This window comes from Bos javanicus, chromosome 2, assembly GCF_032452875.1.
Source record: "Bos javanicus breed banteng chromosome 2, ARS-OSU_banteng_1.0, whole genome shotgun sequence".
Classification (NCBI taxonomy): Eukaryota; Metazoa; Chordata; class Mammalia; order Artiodactyla; family Bovidae; genus Bos; species Bos javanicus.
Genome location: NC_083869.1, coordinates 122729482 through 122756098, shown reverse-complemented (window position 1 = coordinate 122756098; position 26617 = coordinate 122729482). Strand labels below are relative to the sequence as shown.

Sequence of the window (26617 nt, the reverse complement as noted above, 5' to 3'; positions counted from 1 at the left end):
CCCTACCTGGACATTGGCCCTGTGAGTTTCTGGACTGAAAGAACAGTGTGTGTGTGTGTGTTGGAGTGATGAAGGTTGACTTTCCAACCCTGGCCACACACTATATTTTAGGAACCACATGAGCCAAAGAGAAGCGTGTTGCTGCTTTATTAAAACTTCTTCCCCATCACACAAAGCAGTAGCACAAGGGGTGTTGGTGGGGAGCCCCTTGCACAGCCCTCTCCCTCTGCACCCCCTCACAGACCCCAGAGAACCTGCTTCTGTGGCCTTCTCTCCACCTTTGGGTCTGTGCCCTCAGAAATCCTGGCCCCCAGGGAGGCAGACAGAAGAGGTGGTACAGGTACCAAAACCTTCCCTATGGCCCCACCAACATAAGCCCCCAGGGCTGGGTCTGTGCCCACAAAGGGTTGGCCTGTTTTGACTGAACTAACCTGTGGATTTAGTCCAACAAATGCATTTGCCTGATTTCAGGGCTGAATTTCTGCTTGACCCAAGTGTCAGGCAGAGCTGGGTGGCCTCAGCTGACTGGCGGTGGACAGGCTGCAGGATGGGCCGAAAGTGCATTACTAGAGATGACCGCGGTTGAGGACACCTGTTTCCCAGGACCCATGGCTATGTGACCACACTGGCCGTGAGTGACTGGTTGTTGAGGATGACTACTCTTTAGCAAACCTATTGTGTGTCTGTAGAGGCTGTTTGATGATTAAAACAATGGCTACTTCCTGTTTTGGCAAATGCTTGACTGCATTTTCATTTGAATGAACAATTATTCAGGACTCACAAGGACTGAATTGACCACAGCAGGCAGTTGGGTTATTGGACGAGATTGAATTGAATGGTTTGGGGGCTAATTTGAGTTTTTTTTATTATTGGATGTCATCACTAAATTAACTGAGGGTTGGCTAACTTAATCATTGTTTAAGCAACTATTGGAAGGAATTGGACATATGTATTTGGTGGGGAGGACCAACTCATGATTACTTGACTAAATTGCTCTGTGAATTGACAACTATTTACAAATCAATGCAATGGACTTTGTTGTTTGACCACATTATTTTCACCGAACTGACAAGTGTGTTTTTGATTTGTCAGCCCCTTAGTAAAACTGGTCAAGTTGAGAGTTACATAACCAAACTCACTGACTTTAGAAAGACCAGTCATGTAGACCAGTGTCAGAGCCGATCGAAAGAAGCCAAGGGCTGTTGGACTGAATTTTCGAGACCCAAGGAATCATTCAGCCTAAAAGGGTTGACCCATTGTGAGCATCTCCCAGGCCCCACAGGAAAAGCAGGCCAGCGAGGGGGACACAAGCGGATGGTCCTGAAGTCAGCCAGGTGGTTCACCCAGGCCACGGGGGCCAAAGCAAAGAAGCGGATTGCGAGGCAGCTCCGCCCCTCCCAGCACCAGGGCTGGGGCCTGGCGAGCATCACACCTCTGAGTACGGGGGTGGTGCTGGGCCCCCTTCCGGAACCTTGTATGGCAGAGACACGGCTTCCTCATAAGATGGCAGGACCACCTGGGAGAGACAGAGAGACGAGGACTGAGAATTGACCAGTTGGGACCACCATCCCAACCCGGGGTCAAGGGGCTCCAACCCCCAGCTCTGACAAGATGATGAAAATGATGATGAGGGTGACGACTATCATGCTTTGGGTACTAACTATGTGCTGGGCAGTACACGAACAAGACAGGTGCAGACGGACTTGTTTCTGCCTGTGCAGCACCTAGCCCCCTTGTTCTGAGAGCAGTACACCGTGTTCCCTGGGAAAACATTCTCAGCCCGTGTGCTTTCAGAAGAACTGATCATCCTTCTGACCTAAGGGAGTGGATATGAGACCTGCAGTGGTCACTCAAAGTAGGATTTCATCCTCCCCGGCAATCCATCACTGGTTTGGGGATAGGCTTGTGACCCAGGCTGGCCCAATCAGACATGCTCCTGGAATGTCTTTCTTTTTTGGGGGGTTACTTAGAGGGTGGGATGTCAGTCTAGGGCTATTGGCAGCTGTTTTGTCACCATGCAGATAGGGATGTCTAAAAATAAAATTTCTGGACATCAGGCCTCAGCTGTACCTGAACCAGACCTAAACACTGGACTTTCAAGTTCTATAAGCTAATAAATTCCCTATTTTTTTTTAACATAAGTAAGATTAAGCTGGGTGTCTAACACTAGCAACCCAAAAAAAAGTCTTAACCAATACAATCCCCATTTTACAGATGAGGAAAGTGAGCCTCCAATAATTTAAAGCAGCTGCAATTTTGCATCATTTCTCCAATCATCTGCTTCTTAGTGCACTTCACCCTTCTTCCTGGAAGATCCCTTCCCCTTTCTCAGCTAACTTGTACCAACTGACAGTCTAAGATTTGGTCAGGTGCCACCTCCTCCAGGAAGCCTTCCCTGAAACCCCAGATGAGGCTAGGTGCCTCCTCTGTGCTCCCATTGCCCCTGTGCTTCACAGCAAGTTGTAATTGAATCTCCATGTCTAGGTTCACTCTGGACTATGCTCTCCTCCAGGACAGGGTGGCATCTTAATTTTCTCTACATCCCAAGGGTTGGATGTGAGGCCAAGAAAGAGTAAGAGGCAGACAATGTTTAATGCATGAATGAATGAATTGAATCCTAGACAATCAGAGCAGAAAGGGATCTTCACACTTCTTCTGGTCCAGCTCTTATCTTACAAGTGGAGAGACTGAAACCGAGCAGGGCAGAGAGACCTGCCCCCAGTGACACAGTGGGGGCAGACCTGGGCCCTGACTGCCCAGCAGGCTCACCTTCTGTAGCATCTTGGAACCACTCCTCTCCTCAGCCGAGTTCGTGCACTTCATCAGTCTGTAGCATCTCCACACACACTTGAACATGTAGACCTGGAAAAAAGGCCCAGGTCAGGCTATGCTTCATGATCCCCTTCTCACCACCCCAGCAGGCCTGGGACAGATGCTACCTGCTTCCTGTGGAACCCCAGTTGACCCCCCAAAGCCACATTCAACTGCTGCTGCTCAGACGCCTCTTCTGGCTGGAGGGGGCCTCACCTGCCAGTCTCAGCTATCCAAGGTGCTTTCCTTTTCACTGCCCCACAGACTCAGCACAGGGAGGTTTCTGGAGGCTTCTGAGCTACCCTCCAGCCACTCTGGCAACACTCCTGCAGATCCTGATTCTTCACCCCGGGGACAGGAAACTCACCACCTCTTAAGGTGGCTCCACCTGTCCTGAGACAGAGCTAACAGCCAGAAAAGTTTTCTACAAAATCGCTTATGATATGTTGATTTTTTAAAGCAAATTACCAAACTGTACACAGTAGTGTTTTATGTTTATCGATGCGTAAAAATTATATGTACAGATGTATATATCTGTCAGATGACATGAGCAATAGTTTTCTCTTAGCAATTGATGTAAGAATTGGGGAGAAGTTTTCCAGGGTGGGGAGTGAAGTCCCCAGGGTGCATTCAAGGAGCAAGAGCCAGTAAATCTCTCTCTGCCCCTAAACTGCCTTCTAAGGAAGAAGAGCGGGTCCTGGTATCTGGAATGTCCCCTGCCTCATGGATTCCCATGATGGAGACTTAGAGGGAGAAGAAATAAATAAAATGAGCCATGAGAGAATGAAGTATGAAGGGCCAGGGCAAAGCAAGCAGGTGGAGAGTGGTCACTGAGGCAGAGTTGGGCAGACCTAAGATGTGTGAATAGGTCTCCATGTTAACAGAGAACAGCCCCCCACTCCCACTGGATGAAAATAACAGGAGAGGGCTGGGGGAAATGGAGTTGTGTTTGGGCAGTTTTTCTCTAGCAGCGTGTATGATGTGAACCCCTACTTGGGTCCCCGTCAGCCTTCAGAAATGTTCTCACTGAGCATGACTGATGCACTTGTGATAACTCAGTCCTTTGAGGAAGGGTTAAAAGGAGTGAAGCTGTTTCCAGTTTGGCATAAAGTGAGAGCAGAGACTGCTCAGGACCTCAGATGAAAGGAGGCAGTGATGTCTGGTAACACCACCCGTAAAAAAAAAGAGGGGTGGGGCAGAAATGCACCCAGACATCCGAAGTGCTACTCTCTGAGAGGCGGTGGATGATGGGCTGATCATCTTCTTTCTGCTCATCGGTAGTTTCTAAATTTCTACAGCGATCATATGTTACTTTCACAATCAGAAAAGAACGCTTTTAAAAGCCCTTCCTTCTCTTGAGTCGACACCAGCCTCCCTGTGGCTTCCGGCCACAGGTCCCCACTGTGGCCTCCAGAATCCCCATGAGAGTCCTTCGGGTACTTGGAGACAGTGATCACATCCCCCTTGAGTCATTTCTTTCTCAAGCTGAACTGCCCCGGTTTCACTGACTCCCTAAGACGGCAGAGTTTTCTTGCCGTTTCACCTTCCTGTTCTGCTGCTATTAACACATTATTGACCAGAGACGTATTAACATATCTTTCGTTACTCAAATGTTACTGACCATTGCAGGCAGGTTCTTTACCATTGAGCCACCAAGGAATCCCTTCATTGACCAGAGATGTATCAATATGTTTTTAGAGACTGATACAATTAACACACTCCTGTCTGTCACCATATCTCTAAGAACTGGGACCTGAAATGGAACTCTGTCCTCCGGGCCTGACTGCTCCTGAGAAAAATAAAACCGATCTCCTTCCTCTTTCTCATCACCAAACCTCTAATAATATGACCTCAGGACCTGTCTACATTTTGGTGCCTGAATCACAAAAAACTGTTGACATGGGCAAAGCAAGACACAGGATGTACCTTTCACAGGTGAGATCCAAGACCCAGAGAGAAGTGACTTGAAAACCAACCGTATAGCTACAGAAGGGAAAGCTAGGATTCAAATCCAGGTCTTTCCGAATCTAATTCCAAACAGAATAGCTCCTCTTTCCCCTAGATCAGGGTTTCTCTGAGTCACACACTAAGTCCCTAACTAACACAGCTGGGTCTTCACATATCCACTTGCTCTAACTTGGGGGTCCCTGAGGATCCCATGTGGGGTCAAAGGAGCTGGTGTGGGGAGCACTGGAGTTTGGAGCCCACAGCAAGGAAGGCAGACGTGGAAGACACGCTTCCCTGTCTCCTAACAGCCTGGCATGGGAGGCCCTGGAGCAGCACAACCTCATCACCCCTCCCTGAGCCGTGGGGCAGGGACTACTCACCTTCAGGATGAGGACGGTGACGAAGGCGATGGAAAAGATGATCATCATCTTGATGAACTGGTTGTGAGTCATACCGTCCTGGCTGGGAAGGTAATTCTGAAACAGATTTGGGGGCCGTTTCAGTGCCTCTGCCCTAAGGAACTCTAACAGGAATAAAAGCCAGCTCTCCATACACATAGGAACACATTATCTCAGATGATCCTTGCAAGGGCCCTGGGAGGCCAGTGCTAGCTATCATCAGCCCTGTCTGGCAGGGGAGCAAGCCCAGAGAGGCAAATGCAGCTGATGCCCATCCAGATGACCCCTATCCGGCTGGTGCCCCCATTGTTCCCATCATGTCCTTCTCCAGAGGGTAGTCTTGGCTGACAGATCCACCTAATCCTGAAACACCTGGGGGGCATGTCCCCTCCCCAGGGGCAGATTACAGCAGGACTGGTTGATGGAAGGTCCTGCTCTGAGGGCACAATCTCTGCGGCATACGCAAATATGTGCACATATCCTTTGACACTCCGCCCTTGAGTGTGAGTTAGACTTAGAGACTCACTTCTCACAGACAATAGGATGTGCCAGAGGCAAGTGTGACCTCGGAGACCATGTGGCTGTCTCCTCCTTGCTCTCACTTGGCTACTCACTGGGGGAAAGCTGGCAGCCATGACATGAGGATGCTCAAGCAGCCTTCTCAAAGGCTCACATCGTTGGGAGCCAAGGCAAAGAGCCCCACAGCCATGCCAACAAGCCAGCCTGGGAGGGCATCCTCCCGATTTAGAAAAGCCCTTGGTGTCCACAGTCACATGCCCTCAAGGCAACCTCAAGAAAGACCCTGAATCTGAACGACCCAGCTAAGCCACTCTCAAATTCCCAATCCTCAGAAACTATTCAGAAATCAATTGCTTATTGTTTTAAGTCACTATGTTTGCGGATCATTTGTTAGAGACCAGTGAAAAACTATCACCATCTCTGCACTGCAGTTCACACTGCAGGGCGCCCTCTGGGATCCTTCAGGGCTACTCCTAAAGCCACATATCTGCCTGACTTCTTCCTTTTGTCTAACCTGCTTCCCTGGCTCCTTTCAGATTTCTTCCTGAGAACTCTCCTTCAGGAAATCACTCACGCAAGAATCTCCCCACCCAGCTCTAATTTCAGAGAACCCAGCCTAAGCACTGAGGCACAGAGAGAGGAAGCAACTTGCTCAAGGCTACACTGTCAGTGATGGCAGCGAACCCTCAGCTCAGACTCACCATGTGGTTCATGGACTTGAAGTTGAGATAGGTGGGCACCTCCATGTAGGAGCTGCAGAGGGTCAGGATGCTCAGGCAGAAGTCCAACAGCTGTAGGGTCATCAGTGGGACCTTGGAGGGGCTCTTTGGGGGAAGAAGACAGACCAGAAAGTTAGCCCCAACCCAAAAGTCTGGGTTCCATGGGGCACACAGTGGACCCTCAGTTTGAGAGACTGCCAGCCAGAAACATCAACAACTCTCTGGTCCATGGTGCCCAGAAAGAAACAGAAGCTCATTCCTCAGACATTGCCACCATGGACTGGTGCAGACCCAGGACAAGAACCAGGGTGTCCTGACTCCCAGCCCAGGGTCATCTGCCACATAGCTTGTCAGTCTCCTCAAAGGCCACAGTCAGGAGAAGTGTGAAAGCAACTCTGTAAAGCTGAGTCAGTGACTGGCACCAGGTGTCATGGGCATTCCCACCAAGGATGCTCACCATCTTCCCTTCCTTTCTTCAATGTGGTTGAGGGACAAAGTAGGAGCTCGGGGCAGAAATGGGGCGTCCCCTTTCCTATGGTGTAAACTCACCTTTGTTCCATGCTTACCACATGCTGGGTGTCCTGTGCACGTATACCCCAGTTAATACTTAGATGTATGGATGAGACGTGATCTCAGACACATTTTACAGGAAGAAATGCGGGCTGATTTGAAGGGGCTCAGAGACTTGCTCAACCTCACCAACTAGAAAGGGGCCTTGTGGGCTCCTGCCATCACCAGCCTGAGCTCCTCTGTCTCCCCCACTGGAGGTTGGGAGGCACGGGACAGGGACACGGGACATACTCACCACCCGCCTGCTGCTCCGGGAGGCAAACTTGAGGTAGGCGGGCAGTTCGATGTAAGAGCCCATCAGGGTGAGCAGGCACAGGAGGAAGTCCATGATTTGCAGGGACAGGAAGGGCAGCAGGTACTTCTCCCGGTTCTGAAAGGCAAGCCCAGCATGGTTGGGGTCCCTTGCACAAGGGGTCTTGTGCAGCCTGAGGGTCTCCGGCACCCCATGGCCTGAAGCTCCCTTCCCTCCCTGAGAACCTGGTGCTCTCTTAAATCATCTGTGCAGCTCAGCTGAGGTCACCCCATGGGGATCCACGTGCCTTCCTCTGAGCGAGCGTCTGGACATGGGGAGAAGGCAAGACCCAGGCCCTGAGGGTAAGCAGTCTCAGTGTCCTGGGAGACAGCAGGAACACCAGGAACAGTCCTCATCTACACAGATAAGTGCTCGGGGCTATAGGACCCGGGTCTGCCTCAACTCGCTCTTAAGAACCCAAGAAGGAAAGACTTTGTGTCCATTTGACAGATGAAAAGGAATCTGAGAAGACTTCCTGGAAGTGGAGTCACTGGGACTAGAGCTGGAAAGAAGCAGGGAGGGAAGGGGTGGGCATTGGAGGCAGCAGGGCTGGCAGGAGCTAAGGCCTGAAGGTGGGAAAAAGAAAGCTTGTGCTGTTTTAACAATGGATCTGACCTCTGGGTAGCATGCTTCCCAGGATGTTCAGTCACAGTGAGAGGGCCTGGGAGGTCAAGGCTGACATCCCTCTCCTTCAACTGCAAGCAAGTGACCACTGTGACCAGTATTAATTCGTAGGAACCCACAGCTGGGGACAAAATCAGAGAAAAGGTGGTTTCGTGGTTTCTCATGTGGTTATCCAAAATTGCTCAGGAGGCAGCCGAATCAGCCCAGGCTAAAGCTCAGGGACTTCAGTGACGAATCCATTTTCTTAGCTGGACCATTTGTGTCTCTGCACGACCCCCCAGGAACCACCAGGAACCAAGGCGAAAGCCCTCCCTGGGTTGCAGGGCCCCTGAGAGAGTGATCTTAGCTAGGGAGTGAACAGTGGTGTTTGGAGCAAGGTGGAGACGATCCAAACCAGCACCAAATCACCACCCCACCCTGCTGGCCCTGGGATACCCAGCCCACTGTCTGCCCAGGCCCACTCCCATGACTGTGTGACCTGGGCCCTGGCTTCCTGCCCACTCCCGGGACTGCCAAGGGACAGATAGGTTCCTCTTTGCAGGAGGCTGAGCCGCAGTCCGTCTCTCTCATCTGCTAGCTGGTTGGCACTGAGCTAGACGCAGCTGCACCTGCCCCTCTGCTTGGGCTCCTCGCACTGATTACAGAATCCACTGCTTTCCTCCCTTCTACCTAGGCCTCAAAATGCCCCTTCCTTTTCTCTCTACCAAATTCCCTGCCACCACCTGCAATTCAAAAGGATGTGGTTTGGCAGCTAGTTCAGCCAAAGCGTCAGTGATGAGCGGCGGCCACAGCTGGCTGAGCACACCCTTGCCCACGGAGGACAGATGATTTTCATAGGAAACTGGGGCCTCCAGCCTGAGGGGTCTGGTGTGGAAAAAAGGTGGAAGGTTTCCAAAAGCTAAGTTTGAAGATCTCAGGGTGCAAGTTGGATCTCCACCAAATACCTGCCTCCCACCTCTCAGCATCCAGGGCTGCCCATGTAGCGGGTGTGACTAGGAGAGGGCAGGAGGGCAGCGAGGGTTCCATACCCACCTCCCAGGTCCCAACTCCCCTGCCCTCCCCAGCCAGGCCCTCACCTTGACCACGCCAACCAGCAGGCTCAAGCTGATGATGAAGAGCATGGTGATGAGCAGAAAGCTGGAGACCAGTTCAGCTGAAAGGCAAAGAGAGCGGTGAGGGGCCCAGAAGCGCCCCCTAGGGAGGCATTCCAGGTTCCAAGGGCCACACTCTGGGAACCTCTGGTGTGGGTACTATGCCAGTGAGCAGGAAAGCCCAGGCCCTGCCCTCCTGCGGTTCTCAGTCTTGAGGGGCTACCAAGTTGCAAACAGAACATTTCAGGTAACAAAGATGGCGTAAGAGAGGGAGAGGGGTGGCAGGGGCCTGGGAAGGCCTCTAAGGAGTTGGCCTGTGAGCCAGGAGGCCAGGCAGGGACCCCGAGACAGGGCCCAGCTCGGTGTGGTGGGTGCAGCTGGGGGAGGGTAGCGTGGAGGGAGCAGAAAGAGATGAGAGGTGAGACCAGAGAGGTGAGCAGGGGCTGGAGCCCACGGTGAGGAGCTGCGTGACGGGCGCCTGTCTGGGCTAAGCAGGGGGCTTCCTGCTGCCGCAGCCACTAATCCAGACTAGAAGGGCTGGTTAGGTTTGCAAAGTGGGTCAGTGGCTCGGTCATGGCCGACTCTTTGCAACCCCTGGACTGTAGCCCACCAGGTTCCTCTGTCCATGGGATTCTCCAGGCAAGAATACTGGAGTGGGTTGCCATTCCCTTTCTCCAGGGGATCTTCCTGATCCAGGGATCGAACCCTGGTCTCCCACACCGTGGGCAGATTCTTTACTGCCTGACCATCTAGCAGCCTCCTATTTGCTCTCACACCTGGAGACCTCGTGCGGACACTTGGGAATTTCTCCACTTGCAGACGTCAGAAAGGACAAGTGGCAGGGCCTCAATTCCAGCTGCTCCACCCCTGGCCGGTGCCCCTCCCCTCACCCCTCCCCACCCTTTGGCTTCCCCTGGACCTACCGATCCTGAGGTAGCCCGTCTTTGAGAACTTGCAGGAGGCCTTGCCGTGGGCCACCTCCACCGAGTGCTCAATGAACAGCAACACACTCATGATCTGGGGGCAGAACAAAGCATCAGTGAGCCGGAGTCTGTACAGTCCCACCACCAACCACTTCCACCCCAACAGTGTGCAGTCGGGGCCCGTAAGGAGAGGTCCTGGAGGAAGTGGAATGCCAGGCAGTGGGGCATCCCGGATACAGTGTGGCCTAGAGAGAGACAGCTCAAGCTCTTAACCCTCCTTCTTCTTCTTCCTAGCTGTGTGAGCTTGGGCAAATTATTTGACATCTCTGTGCCTCCGTTTCCCCATCTGTAAAATGAGGATAATCCTGACAGCTACCTAAGGAGGCTAATGGGGGGAGTAAAGGAGAACATCGCAGGACAGCACTTAGAACCACACCCAGTTCTTAGCAAAGCTGTAACTGTGACTACTGAAGGTTAGGCTTGAGGAAGTGGGGGAAACAGAGGGCTCTCGCCAGGGACTGGGCCCCTGCTGTGTACCCTCTTTTATAATAACAGGCTCTGGACATCACGGGGTCTTAGTCACAGCATCTGAGCATGACAGAAATTCAAGTTCTTGGAATCATCAACTCAGACCTGGGAGTCTCTGATCTATGAATGCCAGTCCTCCTGGCTTTTCAACCCTCGTGTGCAAATGGAGATAATACTCATATTTGTCTCATAAGGTTGTAGTGGGGCCAGGTGGCATGATTCACTTAAAGTACCTGACAAATAATAAGCACAGTCTGTGCTATTATTATTATTGTTATTATTCTCTCTGGATTATAAAAGATGCTTGCTCCTTGGAAAAAAAAGTTATGACCAATCTAGACAGCATGTCCATTTTAGTCAAAGCTATGGTTTTTCCAGTGGTCGTGTATGGATGTGAGAGTTGGACTGTGAAGAAAGCTGAGCACCGAAGAATTGATGCTTTTGAACTGTGATGTTGGAGAAGACTCTTGAGAGTCCCCTGGATAGAAAGGAGATCCAACCAGTCCATCCTCAAGGAAATCAGCACTGAGTATTCATTGGAAGGACTGATGCTGAAGCTGAAACTCCAATACTCTGGCCACCTGATGGGAAGAGCTGACTCATTGGAAAAGATCCTGATGCTGGGAAAGATTGAAGGCAGGAGGAGAAGGGGATAACAGAGGATGAGATGGTTGGATGGCATCACTGCCTCAATGGACATGAGGTTGAGTCAGCTCCGGGAGTTGGTGATGGACAGGGAGGCCTGGCGTGCTGCAGTCCACGGGGTCGCAGAGTTGGACACAACTGAGTGACTGAACTGAACTGAGAAAAGGACTGTGTCTCTCTTGTTCACTGCTCTAGCTGCTATAGATGAACAGACGGATGGATAAACGGATAAACCCTATTCCCTCAGGGGACCCTTGCTAAGAATGACAGAAAAGGGGCAAACCTGACGGACATGAGCATTGCTGTGGTCCTGGCAAGAGCTGTGGTTCAGCCACAAAGCTACAGTTTCAAAGGACCTTAGAGGTCACCTTATCCCTGCCCTCTATCTTCTAAGGCAGGAATCCTATACCATGCATCCTCTACTTGAATGCTTCCAACCACAGCGAACTTAATCTTCATTGAGTTCGTGTCCTTACAGCAAGCCTTCTCCCCATCATACACACACACTTCTCCAGTGCCATCTGACCACACTGTGAAAAAGACTGTCTCCTCCCTTGCAGTGGATGGCCTACCTCTATTAATATGGCCTAAGTTTGCATGGGCTTTCTAGGCGGCCCTGCACTAGTAACTGATGCTCAGCTGACAAACAACTAGACACCCACCATCTGTTTCCCCCTGGCTGACTTGTGATGGGTTTTTTTTAGCTCAGACATAGGTTTCAATTTGTCTTCCTGCCATATTACATCCTGTTCAGGGGGTAGAAAGGAACAGCAAAGAAGACTGATGAGGAGCTGGGCTCCAGAGTCAGGCAGCTGCTAAGTCACTAAGTCACTTCAGTCGTATCCGACTCTGTGTGACCCCCATTGACGGCAGCCCACCAGGCTCCCCCGTCCCTGGGATTCTCCAGGCAAGAACACTGGAGTGGATTGCCATTTCCTTCTCCAATGCATAAAAGTGAAAAGTGAAAGTGAAGTAGCTCAGTCGTGTCCAACCCTCAGAGACCCCATGGACTGCAGCCTTCCAGGCTCCTCCATCCATGGGATTTTCCAGGCAAGAGTACTGGAGTGGGGTGCCATTGCTTTCTCCGAGAGTCAGGCAGAGATGGATACAAATCCAGGTCATTATGTGACCTTGATCAAGTCACTTTACCTCTCTGAATACCCTCATTTGGAAACTGGCAAGCACTGGATTTAATTGGAAATAAATTGTCTTGTATTTGCAAAGCACTGAGCTTCAAGCCCTGCAGTGGGTACTCAGCAAGTATAAGCTGCTTTCGGCTGCTGTGAGTTGACATGGGCCCCCTCTACCTGATGAAAAAGGCTTTGTTTCACCAGAACTGTGGAAAGCAGCTCACAGCAGAAGGCAGATGTGGTGGGGGCTGTGGCTGATATGCACAGGAAACAGCTCAGAGAGAGAAAGGCTGCTTCCTCACCTCCTAAAGACTAGAGTTCCAGGCCCTTTTCCCCCAATTTCCCCTGTAATGAGGGAAATAGAAAGGGAGGCACGCGACGGCTCAGTTCAGGACAGAACAGGGCTCCCTGAAAGATGGTAAGCTCTGGGGTTCCCTGAGATGTGCGAGCAGAGCACAGACGACTCGCCACAGCTGAGCTTAGAAATGCATGATTATCTATCAGCCGTGATACAGGAAGCCTTTTGAAGTCCCAAGAGTCCAGGATTGTCTGAGTCTAGGACGAAACTCAGAATCAGACAGTCTCGACCTCTAGCTGCTAGAAAGAGTCTGTCTGCTTCTTTTATAAACTCCTTCTGCTCATTTTCTGAGCTCAGAGAGGTTAGGTGGCTGGACCAAGGACACACAGCAAGTTGGGGACAAAGAGGAGCCTGAAGCCCCAGTTCCCAGGGCTGTCCTGATGCCTTCCCACACACCCCAATCCCCAGGTCTCCTCGGAGCCCTGCTTTTCCTGACTCCAGAGGGCTCAGATACTTTGATCATGTACCTATGTCAATAAAACCATTTGCACACACTACTCTGTTTCTTGATTTCCAAATTATACACATGTGCCACCGTCCTGGTTTAGAGTGAACATCATAAAACCTACACGCAACATACCCAGAAATGAATAAAGAACATGATTGAAAAATTTAGAAATTGTAATATTGTCATTCTGAGGCCCCAGTGGTCACCTTGGGTATCACCCCACTTTGGAAACCGGTGCCAACCCACAAACCATTCCCGAGATTCTCAATTCTGGCCCTGACACTCTCCCACAGCCCTGCTGCCACCTCAGCAATCCTGCCACTAGCGTCCTAACTACCCCTCTTCAACCATCCCCTCCTGAATATCCTGGGATCCCAGGAACGAGAGCGAAGAGGGGGGACCTTTATACAGCCTGATTCCATGCCTTGTTCACCGCCCACACCATCCCTGTGATCCTCCCAAATCCAGCAAAGGGACTGTTCTTAATGCTCCCACCTCCATTTCACAGATGGGAAAAGTGAGGCTCAAAGAGGTCCGGTAACTTGTCCAAGGCCTTTCAGCTGATCATTTGTAGGACCTCAGGCCAATAGGCGCTGGATCTGATTCTCTTCCCCTGTCCAGTGTCCTCCCAGCATCTCCCCACCTCCTGGCTCTGCCTGAGGTCTGCCCTCCCCCACTCCCATGTGAGAGTCCAGCAGAGCCAGCAGGGCCCCACCTCCCCTTCCCTCTGCCGCCTCCTCCGCCTCCCACAGCTTGTGCTAGAAGCAGCAGCAGACACTAGAAGCACTTCTACTTTTGTGAAAAACCACCTGTGCTTAAAACCAAGCCCCTCCTTTACCCCGTTTCACCTTCTCATCCGACCATCCTGTAGGAGGAGAGTGATAACCCTGTCCCCACTTGCCAGATAAGAACCTGGAGGCTCACAGAGGCAGGAACCAACCCCAGAGCAACCTCAGTCTGACTCAGACCCTCTGCTGGCCTCTGACAATCAATGGAAGACACCAGTCCCTGATCCAGGAGGAAGATAGGCATGTCAGTTCTGTAGGAGATGAAGCGGAGAGGAACTCACATTCCCTGAGCAGCTACTCTGTGCTCAGAACTGTATCCACAGGCTTGTACCACCATCTCCCAAAACCCTGCAAGAAAGCCAACATCTTCCCCATGTTAGAGATTAGGAATGGAAACTCAGAGAGGAAAATTCACATGCCCTGTGTCACGTGGCCTGGCTGGGATATGAACCCTGTTGCCTGGGCTCCCAGAGTCCAGGCTCCACTCCAGGCTGAGTAGTTGATCTGGGGCCAAGCCCTGGTCTCACCAACCATCCGCCCACCCTCCCCAGGCCACCGACCGACCCTACACCCACAGCTCAAGGGACAACAGCTAGGGTAGAAGAGGCCTCTCCCACTGTCTCACGGCTAGATAACCCTGGCCAAGTCCTGGCTCCTCCCTGACCTCAGTTTATCCCCTCCAGTCAATGAAGAGAGTCACCCCTATTCTCACTGGAATGACTGAACTCCTGCCACCCATGGCATGTCACACCTAGGCTGCCCAGGGTCTCCCACCCTGGAATGCACCCCACTCATCAGAAAGTCCTCACTGCTCCACCCAAGCCCCCAGACAAGAGCTCTTTGTAGTTCAGAAAGTACCTGACTTACCTATAGCATAAGCTAGGAGAGGCCAGGAAACCCCAAGAGTCCAGACTACCCAGGCCACCTGGCCCTCCCCTTCCCCTCATCTCCCTCCTCCCATTAGAGCAGGGATGTCCTCTCCCTGAGTCTGAGCACCCGCCTGGGCCATGATTCATGCCCTCCTGGGACAGGAATGGGGCTTCTCTCCTCCCACAATGCCTGGGCACACGGCATTCACTTGCCCACCTGTTCCTCCATCACGGCACCTTTGGTCAGTTACAGCTAAGAGCCAGGGTGCGGGACTCGAGTGACCCTGCCCCAACCCCGGCTCTGTGCCCTTGAGCAAGCTCCCAACCTCTCTGATCCTCAGTCTCCTCCTCTGGGAAATGGGATAATAATTGGACCTGCCTGGCAGGGCTGCTACCGGTCAAATGGCACTCCAGCCCTGAGCCTGGCACACAGCAAGTGCCCATCGGTACACACTGTTGGGCAGGTATACACCTGCTCCCTTGTTTGTTCATCCAGTAAACACTCTCTGAGCACCCACCAGCTCCCAGCCCTGTCTGGAAAAGTCACTGACCCTGGCCTGCAGGTGTCACAGTCCCCAGGGGAACCCAACAGGCGACCAGAGTGTTCAGAGCCATGTCATGGGACATGCAGGAGGCTGAGAGTCCCTGACGAGGGACTGATCATAGCTGTCTGGAAGGCCCCGGAAGGTTTCACAAACAGGAAAAGCTTGACCATGGCTTTAAGCATTTCCAGAAGAGACCTGGAGCGTGCCAGGACAGATCCAGGGAAACTCGGGGGCAGGAATGACTCTTCCCTGAGAGAGGGGATGTCACCCGTGGGCACGTGGAGCCCAAGGAGAGGCAGTGGCCAGCCCAAGGCCACACAGCAAACAGACTGCAGAGTCAGAGTCAGCTTGAGTCCTCCGGACGCCGCACTCAGGCGCGGGCTCTGTGGCCGGTGAGTTCCGACCACACTCAGCCCACCCACTGCTGCCTTCACTCTCCATTCCCCTTTCTCACCTCTTCCCTCGCCTTCTCCCTGGTTTCAGTTCCCACTTTCATCCCCACCCCAGCTCTTCTTTCTCAAAAACAAACACACAACTTCCCTAAGCCGTGTGATGGGGGAAGTGGCCAGGAGGCCAGGAGAATTTCTACTTGTTTTCCTGGCGGTTCTGAGGAGCAAACCAACAGCCTGAGCTCAAGTAAAAGGGTAGCTGAAGGAAAGGTACGCAGCTCAAAATAGCCTGGAGTTAAAACTCCCCTCCAGGTCCTCCCCACCATTCTAAGCAAAACAAAGAACTCTCTCGCAGGAAGAAAAAAAAATGGACATTAAGGTTGATTACCCCCAGCTTCCCGGAGAAGGCAATGGCACCCCACTCCAGTACTCTTGCCATGGAAATCCCATGGACCGAGGAGCCTGGTAGGCTACAGTCCATGGGGTCGCTAAGAGTCGGACACAACTGAGTGACTTCACTTTCACTTTTCACTTTTATGCATTGGAGAAGGAAATGGCACCCCACTCCAGTGTTCTTGCCTGGAGAATCCCAGGGACGGGGAAGCCTGGTGGGCTGCCGTCTATGGGGTCGCACAGAGTCGGACACGACTGAAGTGACTTAGCAGCAGCAGCCCCAGCTCCCAGCCGGTCCCAGCCTCTGGCCGATCAACGTTTAAGAGATAACTACTCCGAACAACCTTGGAGAAGAACAGGCCCCCTTAAGACAGTAGCTTTCCACATACATGCCTACATATACTTACTCTTTTCTTGGGTAAGTGCAGCAGCTCACTAATCTGACTGCTGCCCCTTCTCGCCTCATTAAAGGTGATCTGTTCCTGTACAGTGCCCGTCTCCTTCTTTTTTCCGAAACTTGCCTTCCTTAACCTACAGCAGCAGTTGTAGGAGGAGAGGAGGAGGCCAGGAGGGCAGGGGTATGGGAGCACTATTGAACATGGCCGTGGCCATAACGGCGGTGATGCCACAGCTGAGTGGAGTAGACACAAGGGTCAGGTGGGCTTGACAATGGTGCAGGAGCTGGGAGACAGGGACTGGCTGCCCTGTGGCTGGGCTATGATCCTATGGGCAGTGATGATAGAGGTGACGGTGGAGTGGCAGGCTGGTGGTGATGGAGGTAGCCACAGGCCTGCTGGGGCTGCCGATGTCCACGGCACTCCTGACAGCATGACATGATGATGGTGGTGATGAAGATCATAGCGATGGTGGTGATGACACCAGATCCCCTGACTCTGGGGCTCAAGCACCATTTCCCAGTTGAAGAATGGGGGCCCCGCTGGGGCTTAGGATCTGCGTAAGCATGCAGGCAGAAACCTATCCTCTGAGCTTCCAGGGGGTAAAATTGACAAAGCGATCTGACACTCAGTGAGCATCTACTACATGAGAGCCGGTGCGTGGGCCATTTCCTGTCTGTTAACTGAAATGACTCCTCCTCACAAGTCTGTGAGGTCAGAACTGCTGACCCACTTCCAATCCGAGGAGAACGGGGCCTGTGAGTGCCTCAGCCAAGGTTGCACAAGGAGTCAGGACCCGGTTCGTCCTCCGCCCTCGACAACAGAGATGAAGCGATTCGCACAATGGGAAGCTGGTCCCAAGCGCACAGTTCTTCCAGCCTTCCAGGGCTGCTCCAACCTGACCCCGGGTCCTCCGGCTCTGGGGGCCAAGGAACTCATGGACTCCTGCATGTTCAGGCTGTCACAATTGTTATCTTTCTCCTTCCCATCATCATCATCATCATCGCCCCCTCCCGAAAGCTCACTCCCCTCCACATCACCCACCCACCCTGCTTTCCCTGTGTGTGTGGAGGGGGGCCCCCTGGGGCTGTCTGGCCAGAGGATGGGAGAAAAGAACCAGATGCATCAGCATCGGGAGGAAGCTCTCCTCCCCAACCCCACCCCACACTTCCTGTCGCAGCTTATCAGGGGCAACTGGGTGGGGGCCATTCCCCCCTCCCGCCTCTGCCAGCGCTATCTCCCCAGACACCTCCCCAGCCGGCCTAGATACCATCACGGGGCGCCTTCCCAGAACCACGGCTCAGAGGATGCCCCAGCCAGGCTGCCCTCACTTCCCTGGGACCCCAGCTGCACCAGCCTCCTTCCCATCCCCGCCCCCCCGCCCCATTAACCGCCCCTCCTTCGCCCCACCTGGCCTCTCGACTCCTCTGCACCGGGTTTCCTCATCTGTAAAAGAGAAAGAAGGCTCCACCCACTAGCAGGGCTGTTGTTCGGAGCAGATGAGGTTGACAGATGTCTGCTACCAAAGACTTGATCTTCAGAAAGATCGAGGGACCGTGCCTAGGGCAGACACCAAGCCACGGGTCCCCATGGCCACTGTAAGGGCCCCACGCTGGAAACAACCCCAGTGTCTTTCCCCTCCCTACAAGAGGCAAACATACAGTGATATATTCATGCAGTGAAATAGTATACAGCAAGGGGGAAACAAAGTGGATACACACAGTCATGCAGAAAAAGCTCACAAACACAGTGTTGAGAGAAAAGAAGAGCCCGTGATGTGTAAACTCATCCCTGGGTGCTTCTAGAACTACGAGGGTTGAAGGAAGTCAGTGAGGGCCGCATAGTGACGAGCGGGGGCCACCAGGGGCCCTTGGGGGCTGGTCCCGTCATATTTCTCAGTCTGGAGGTTACCTGGATGTTGCTCTCTGAAAAAGGTCATCAAGACATCCACTTATAGAAACTATGCACCAATAAAAGGTTTGCAAAAGTAAAATACAATTGAGATTGGCAGCCACCTACTCCGTGTCAGGCCCTGGGGATGACGAAGATGAATCAGGCAGGGCCGACCCTGGCCTTCAGGCCTCCAGGCCAGACCACAGGACCCCCAAGGCCCCCACAGGTGAAGGTGGGAGCCACCCCGGGATAGGGGGAGATGCTGAGAACTCAGGGTCTAGGAGTCGGGGCTCCACAAAGGCTTCTGAGAGGTGGTGAGAATTAAAGATTTCAACCAAAGGGCAGTGGGAAGGGTGTTCCAGGTAGAGGGAACAGCAAAAGCAAAAAAGGATGAGGTGCGTTTAGGAAACTGCAAGAAGCTTCTCTCGGGGAACTGCAACTTGGGCTCAGCACATGCCCGACACACAGGAGGCCCCCAGAAAATGGCAGCTGCCGCTGGGTGGCTGGACTGGTGGAGGGATGCAGGAGATGCTAAGGGGACATGTGGTTTTCCAGGGATGTGACTATGAGGTTGGCAGAAAAGGAAGAAAGAACACTCCAGGGAAAAAAAGGAACAGCTCACGCATAGGTAGGGAGCTGGCAGAGAACACGGTTGGGATTGCACGCCCCATGGTTCATTACCCTGCAGTGGAAAGTGCCGGCATGGGAGCAGCTCGCTCTGGGCCCACGTCCGGGAAAACCAGTGTCTCAACCTCCGAGCCCCGTCCCTTGCCTGTGCTTCGAGTGTGACAGCCCAGCAAGGCCTGTCCTCTGCCCTCTGCCCTTTGACCTTTCAGACCTGCCCCTGTGAAAGAAGACAGAAGGGCAAGACTCCCCCTGAAGGAAGAGGCACTGAAAGTGAACTTTCTGACCCGCTGAATCCCGGGGGGACTCTGCTCTTCTTGGAGGATGGGGGGTGGTCATCCTTTATGGGCACCCATTTGGGGGCTCAGAATGAGCCTCCAAGCTGAGTCCACGCTCCCATCCTCCTCCACTTTCGGAACACCCCCAAACATCCCCACAAAGCGTCAATTCCTTATTTACCTTCAGGGCAAACGCCCCTGCTGTGATAATAAGTGTTAGTATGACTGGAGCATTTAGAAGAGGTCAATTCCCTCTAATTTTACAGGTGAAATAGAGATTGCATCTTTGCACATGGGCTCCGTGTTTCTAAGAACAATGCTCCCCGGATACTACTGTTGAATCCCACTCCATGGCTACCAAGAAGCCGGCCCTTCCCCCGACACAGTCTGGAGTAACAGCGGCAAAGCCTGGGCCTCGAGCAGGACTCTTGGGCTCTTGTTCTGGATCTACCCTGGGCTGCAAAGTCGCTTGGCCTGTGCAAGCCTCAATTTCCTCTTCTGTCAAATAGGGGCTCCAGGGTAGATCCCATTTGTTGGGTACTCGCTGGGTCTCTCACCTGGTTCCCTTTGAGTCTCTGACCATGCCAGTCATGGTTATTGGCCCCCAGATGACAGGAGAGAAAACTGAAGCTCGGAGAAGGAGAGGGACCCACTGGGCCTGCAGCAGGGCTGAGGGCTGGAAGGCAGGGAGCCAGCACCTTCGCTCTGCAAGCTCCCTGCTCAGCTTCCTGCCTCGTTAAAGGCTCTGTGCCCCTGGTGGTGTGGGGTCCCCTGGGAGACCAATGCAGGCCTCAGTAAGCTCAGATAGAAGTCCTGGTTCTGAGCCACTGCCCTGGGCTCAAAATAAAAGCCTCCCTTCCGGTTGGTGAGGGGCGGCAGGGCCCTGGACTAGGGTGCTGACCGAGAACGTTGGCCCACCCAGGCCCTGCCCTCCAGCCATAGGGCCAGGTCTGAGTGAGGCCCCAGCCCCTACACCAGGGAGGACCCTCCCCGGGGCTGGTATGGCTCTCTGACAGCAGTGGGTCCCTCCAGCCAAGGTGACCCCCAATGGATGGAACCACCGTTCACCACCTCTCATTCCCAGAAGCCCTTTCTTTCTCTTTCCTTGGGCTTGAGAACCAGGAAGTGGGGATGGGACAAGGCTCACTCTGGGGTCTGGCCTGTCCGGGCCCACCTGTCACAGATGACTGGCCACCATCACTCAGCCCACCAGGCCTAGGGTAGCAAGAAGAGCCCAACTAACTCTGCTCCCCAGAAGGCCCTGCCTGCCACCCTACATTGGGGCCAGTTGGTCCAGAGGTCCCCTTGAAGGCCTCTGACATTTTATAAGCTAGAAGGCAGGGTGCACACCCTGGAGATGGGGAGCACAACTGAGTTCCCACCAGGGCGCCTTGGCCATGGCTCTGGAGAGGGGCCATGGCTCCCACCCTACCCCCGCTGGCCTCCCCCCGCATTCAGGCAGCATACAGAGCAAGTTCTTTCTGCCCCACATGGGGCCACTGGGCGTGAAGGCAGAGGTTTTAACAGATGGACCTAACAGTTAGGACCTATTTTTAGACTCTAAACAGATGAGCTCTAGAAAGGGGAGTGGCCTCTGGTCACATCCCACAGCCCACACTGGGCACTTGCCTGCCAGCCCCGTCTCTCGTAGGGCCACATCAGCTCAATATTTCAAAACCATCACCCTTGAGACAGGGACCACTGGCCCCATTTAACAGATAGGAAGCTGAGGCCCAGACAGCAAAGGCAATTGCCTGCTCAGTCACATTGTCAGTGAGTGATGGAGACAAGTCCACAATCTTTTCAGGCCCCAAAGTGGAGCAGAAAGAGAGAAGCCAAAAGCCACTGCAGTTCTCAGGAGGACAAACAAGAGGGCTTCCCGGAGGAGGAAGCTTCCCATGAGCTGGACCATGAAGAAGAAATGAACGCTGGGTGAGAGAAGGGCCTCTCAGACAGACGGACCACCCCTGGGCCATGGACCAGGTAAGGAGTTCATCTGTGCACCCACGGGCTCACCCCACACACCTGTGTGCTGGTAGCCGAGGTCCGGAGCAAGCCCCTCCCCACCTCCCTGTGTGACCTGGAACTAGTCAGGGACCCTCTGGAGCCTGTTCACTCCTCTATGAAATGAGAGAACTAGGGCAAGCAGAGATCCATGAAAGAAGCCAGAGCTTCATTTCAGTCTTGCCCCTGCTGACCTCTGCAACCTCCCCTACCTCATAAGCATCACTCCCTCCATCCCAGCTCCATGAGCTTCTCAGTACTTCCAAATCTTCACCTGCTGCTCCCTCAGCCAGCATGCCCTTTTTTTCCTCTACGTTCTGAAGCAAAGTCCTGCTCATGCTTAGCACTCAGGCCTCCTCCCAAAAGCCTTTCCTGAATCCCAGCCTCCACCTGGTGCATGCTCAGTAGAGTCCAACTCTTACTCCAACTCCATGGACTGTGGCCTGCCAGGCTCCTCTATCCATGGGATTTTCCAGGCAAGAATACTGAAGTGGGTTGCCATTTCCTCCTCTGGGGGATTTTCCTGACTCAGGGATCGAACCCATGTCTCCTGTGCGACTCAGGGATTGAACTCATGTCTCCTGTGTCTCCTGCCTTGCAGGCAGATTTTTTACCGCTGAGCAGCCCGAGAAACCCATAGCTTCTACGCCAGGGCTGACCTAAGGGGGCTTGTCTGTGCCCCCATCTGAGCCAGCACTGTTATCCTTCAGCACCATTATCACAATTTTTCCTTGGTAGGTTGGAACCCCTAGAGGACAGAGGCCATGAAAGAGTCAGGCCAATGTGCTGGCCTGGGGCTGGGCACGGAAAAGAAAGACATGTTGAGAGTGAATCCACATTGACAAGAGGGTCCTTTAAGTAATAGAGATTGAGTGCTTTCTTATTAGCAGTGCCTCAGACATGGAGCCTGCTGCCAGCAGACCTGTAAGTCAAGCAGAACACTGGTGAAGAAGCAGTCTCTTTACAGTGGAGAAACACAACAGACAGGACCTCAGCCAGGTGATCAAGGTCAGAATCAACAGTGATAAGGCATGTGCAAGCATATACCCTCAATATGCAGTGCGGAGAAGGGCACTTTACCTCTGCGATCTCCTTCCCGAAACATGTTGTCCAAGTCTAACCAGGAGAAAACCACCAGATAAGTCCCATTTGATGAATATCTGACAAAATGCGTGACTAATATTCCTCAAAACTGTCTATGTCATCAAAAGTGAGGAAAATCTGAAAAACTATCACAGCCAAGGGAAACCTAAGGCGGCGTGATGACTGTATACAACATGGGATCCCGAAAAAAGATCCTAGGGAAAATCTGAAGAAATCTGAATAAAGTATGGGCTGGTGGTTAATAATAGTAAGTCAATACTGACTCATCAATTGTGACAAATGCGTCATGTTAATGTAAGATGCTATCAATCGGGGAGTCCAGAAAGGGGGTATACAGGAACTCTGTTCACAGTTATCCTATGAATCCAAAACTGTTCTAAAATAAAATATTTATTTTTAAAATGTAATACATGCTCATTGTAGCAAATACTGAGAATACAGAAAAGTAGAAAAAAAAAAAAATAGAGCTTTCACAACCTGTAACCCAGAGACAAGCCAAGGCCAGCATCAGTCTCATTTCCTCCTGGCCTTGTTTCGGCGTATCCTCTTGCTACAGGATTGAAATCACCGTGGGTGTAAGCTTTTTATCAGACAATGAATTTCTAATGGAACTCCAGGCACCTTGGGAGGGAGATATTTCTGGGCAAAAGGGTCTTCTAGGGTCCTTATCTCCTGCCATTAACTTGGGACAGACATGCTTTGGGCTGCCAGATAAACCAGAACCAAAGAGACCAATTTACAAAAGTTCTCTGACTCCTCTAGGTGTGCCACTTTGGGTCAGAAATCATTTGTGACCCAGGGAATCCTCTGCACAAACCCAGGGAAGTGGGGAAGAAGGTCCTCCAGCCGTTGGGCGTGGAGGTCCTGCAGTAATAACACCCCAATGACTCAATAAACGGAGGTACTGTCTCAGGATGCCAAGAGCCCAATTTAACCCTCCCTAGAGGGGCCCAGTCCACGAATAGCTCTCCGTGTGCAGGGCTGTCACCCACGAATGGCTCCAGATGACACCAGTCTAGGTGATCAATACATCTGGAGGGCAGAGTCTACTTTTCTATCCAGATGTTCAAGGCCCTGACAATACACCTGCTATGTGACTGCCAGGCCACAGAGAAAGCCCTGCCCTTTCTGGGAAGGAGCAAGACCTCTCACGGAGAGGGCAGGAGGACCATCCTCCACTGGAATCTATCAAGCATTCCAGCCCAGAGAAGACTGCCTGGGCCAGCTTCCAGACTTTTCTTCCGTTCTCCTGCCTTCGGCTCTAGGACATCCCATGGCTCCCCATGACCCACATGAAAGATGGTGGTTTTCAGCTGGGTGTGATTTCACCCCCAGGATACATTCACAGTGTCTGGAGATATTTTGGGTCATCACAGCTGGTGGGGAGTTATTAGTATCTTGTAAATAAAGGCCAGGGGATGCTGCTAAACATCTGACAGTGTGCTATTCATGCTCCACAACAAAGAATGCACCAGCCCCAAATGTCAAAAGTGCCCTGTCGTGAAGGTCCAACCTCTAGCTTATCAATCCAATCCCCTCCCACCTCCTACTCCCCAACAGCCTCCAGTTGGTCTGTGTAGGGTCCCAAGCACAAGCCACGGTCCTCAGCCTCCACAGCTTTGCACACCTCTCCATCCCAGATCCACCCTCCTCATAACCAAACTACACCTCTGCCAGTGGCACTCCCCCAAGAAGGCTTCCTGATCACCCGCGCACACATTCTTCAGCTCTGTGGGCAGAGGCTGATGTCATATCGCTGTGTACAGGTGAGGATCTCAGATGGCATGAGCAAAAGGAAACCTCAAGAGTCACAAAGTCAGGGGTTTGCGAGGCAGACTCTGGGCCCTGCAGCCTGCAAGTAGATTTGACTCGGTCTGCCCAGGGATTTCTTTTTTTCCTCAAATCAATCACCAACATGGAGACAGCAGAAGTTGTGGCATAAAAGCCCATGTTTCCTGTTTCTCCAAATGTCATAAGAGCGGCTGCTGGGGCCCACATAGCAACAATCGGCGGAAACAGAGAGCAGCTGCCAGAACAGACGCAGAACAGGCTTCCCAGGTCACAGCAAGGTCCACAGGCCCCAGGGTGCTCACTTACAGGAGCTGCCTGGCCCCGGACGCATCAGCGTTTGAGACCTCTGAGCCAGTCCACGCCCCTTATCCATCATCTTGTAAAGGAAAAACTGAGGCCCAAGGAAGCAGCCTGTCCAAGGTTGCATGGCTAGTTAGCAGCAGAGCAAGGGTAGGGGCCCAGGGGCCTGCTTCCCACGGGGACACCCCTGCTTAGGACACTGTGTTTCCAAGAACATGATACAATCTCAGAGCTTGAAGAGGCCCTAAGGACTTGGTCTGGGGACAGTCAAGTGCCTTTCACTTCTCTCAGAATCACTCTCATATTGGCAGGAGCCCGGCGGAGCAACCTCTGAGCTCCACCCAAAACCAGTGTTCTGGGGATCTGACTACTTGACTTATGGGTGTGCCAGCCTCAGGCTCTGTGTCTGAGGCCCTGCTAATAATAACTTCAACTACCTGTCAGGTAATAGTTCCCACTACATGCCTCGTAGATATTTATACCCTTGATCCTTGCAACAACCCCATCAGAGAGGTATTACTATTCTCAGGCTCATTTTTTTTTTTTTTTTAGACAAAACAGACATTCATAAAGGTTAAGTAAGTGGCCCAAGGCTGCACAGCTAGGAAGTGATGAGGCCAGGACTGGTACACAAGAGTCCGGATCCAGAGACTGTGCGCTGAACCCTGAGTGGCACCAGCGCTCTGAAGGTTGGGCTCTGGCCACAGCCCTGCCAGCTCTGCCTGCGACAGGAAGCAGATGCAACCAGGTCTGAACAGTTTATAGCAGCCTGCCACAGCGTTGCCGGATTTAGGCTAATTTTAAGGAAGCCCTTCCAGGCTCATAAAAGAACTGTTAACCACAGGCCCTGAGTCACCCTGGGAGGGAGGCGCTGGGTCTGGGGAGCTGTGTGTGTCTCAGAACTGTAGGCTGGGGGGATGGGTCTGGACAGGGCCCGAAAACAGAACCCCAACCTTCAGCCACCTAGACAGAGGGAGAGCCTCTGGCCCCCGGGGGGCTACGACTTGCCCAGAGTCACTCTGAGTTTATAAGAGACAAGACTCAACACCCAGCTGTGCACACCAGCCTCCAAAGGGGTACCAGTGGGCCCGTTCCTCCTCAACTGACCCAAGTCTCCAGGGCCAGGCCAGTCACCCTGCTCATATGCAAGCCAAACCGAGAGGACTCAGGCCCCTCTGTTCCCTCTGGAAGCACAAAAGGGAGATTCCCGTTTCCCATCCCTTCCAGTGGCCCAGGCTCCAGGGAGAGTCGGCACAGCCGAGCCTGTGACCTGACCCCATTTCCTGACAACACTCCTGGCTCACATTCTTCCTGAGATTCCGGGTTTCCAAAGCACTTTCACATCTGGGGCTGTTTGCACCTGAATAAGCTTGTGGAGCTGAAGGTCCCATTTCACAGAAGCAGAAACTGAGCCTCAGAGAGAATGGCAGCTATATTGGTTTAGAACAAGGACCCCCTCCTTCCACTGCTGCCACTGCCGCAGAGCTCCCCCCGCCCCCAAACCCCACCCCCGGCACACACTTTGGACAGAGAGGGACCCTAAGGCCCAGAGCAGGGAAGGGACCGCCGGGGTTCTACGAAGAGGTGGTGAACAACGGTCCTCCCATTCAAGGGGGTTCAGTAGATGGGGGTGGGGCTCGCTCGCTCTCTGTCTTACACACACACACACACACTGCCCGGGGCACCTGCACACTCACCACATGGTAGATGGCCAGGGCGGTGGTAGCGATGCGCACATTGAAGCAGCAGCAGGTCTGGCGGATGGCGGCCGCGCGGGGGGCCATGATGCTGCCTCCCCTCCTCCGAGGCACTGACGGGGAAGGAACGAGGAGCCTGGAGCAGGGGCAGAAAAGGGGAAGCTGCCGGCTGCCCTCCTCACTTCCTTCCTGCCCCTCAGACAGGCAGGGGTGTGGGCGTCACAGCTGGGGCGGGGCGGCAGGGGAAGGGCCCCGGCCTGCCTCGAGTAGGACAGCGGGGGGCCGCCGCCACTCCCGGAGGGGCTTCCCTTACGTCTCCACTGCCTGCTGTTTGCCAGGGCTCAGGGCTGGGGTTTCAGCAGTTTCACTCACAAAACCCCGCTGACAGGATGCTCACCACCACCCTGGATGCAGGGACTGTTACCAGTCCCATTTCCGGACAGAAGTTAGACCCTCAGAGAGGTCAAGGCATCCACCCAAAGTCACACAGCAGTTAGTGCCGGTGGCAGGATTCAAACCCAGGTCTGCCCAGCTACAAAAACGG

General features: G+C 53.0%; 1 protein-coding gene across 1 annotated transcript; it reads right to left on the bottom strand.

The window, feature by feature from the left end:
- Window positions 1–130: 130 nt before the first annotated feature.
- On the bottom strand, window positions 131–26259 carry LAPTM5 (lysosomal protein transmembrane 5). Its single transcript, XM_061390235.1, has 8 exons — window positions 26074–26259; window positions 9895–9988; window positions 8957–9033; window positions 7200–7334; window positions 6377–6499; window positions 5139–5234; window positions 2770–2862; window positions 131–1516 (listed from the first exon to the last, which is right to left on the bottom strand). Exons 1-8 carry the CDS (start codon window positions 26158–26160, stop codon window positions 1427–1429), a joined length of 795 nt encoding a protein of 264 aa, XP_061246219.1. The 5' UTR covers window positions 26161–26259; the 3' UTR covers window positions 131–1426.
- Between the last annotated feature and the right edge of the window lie 358 nt (window positions 26260–26617).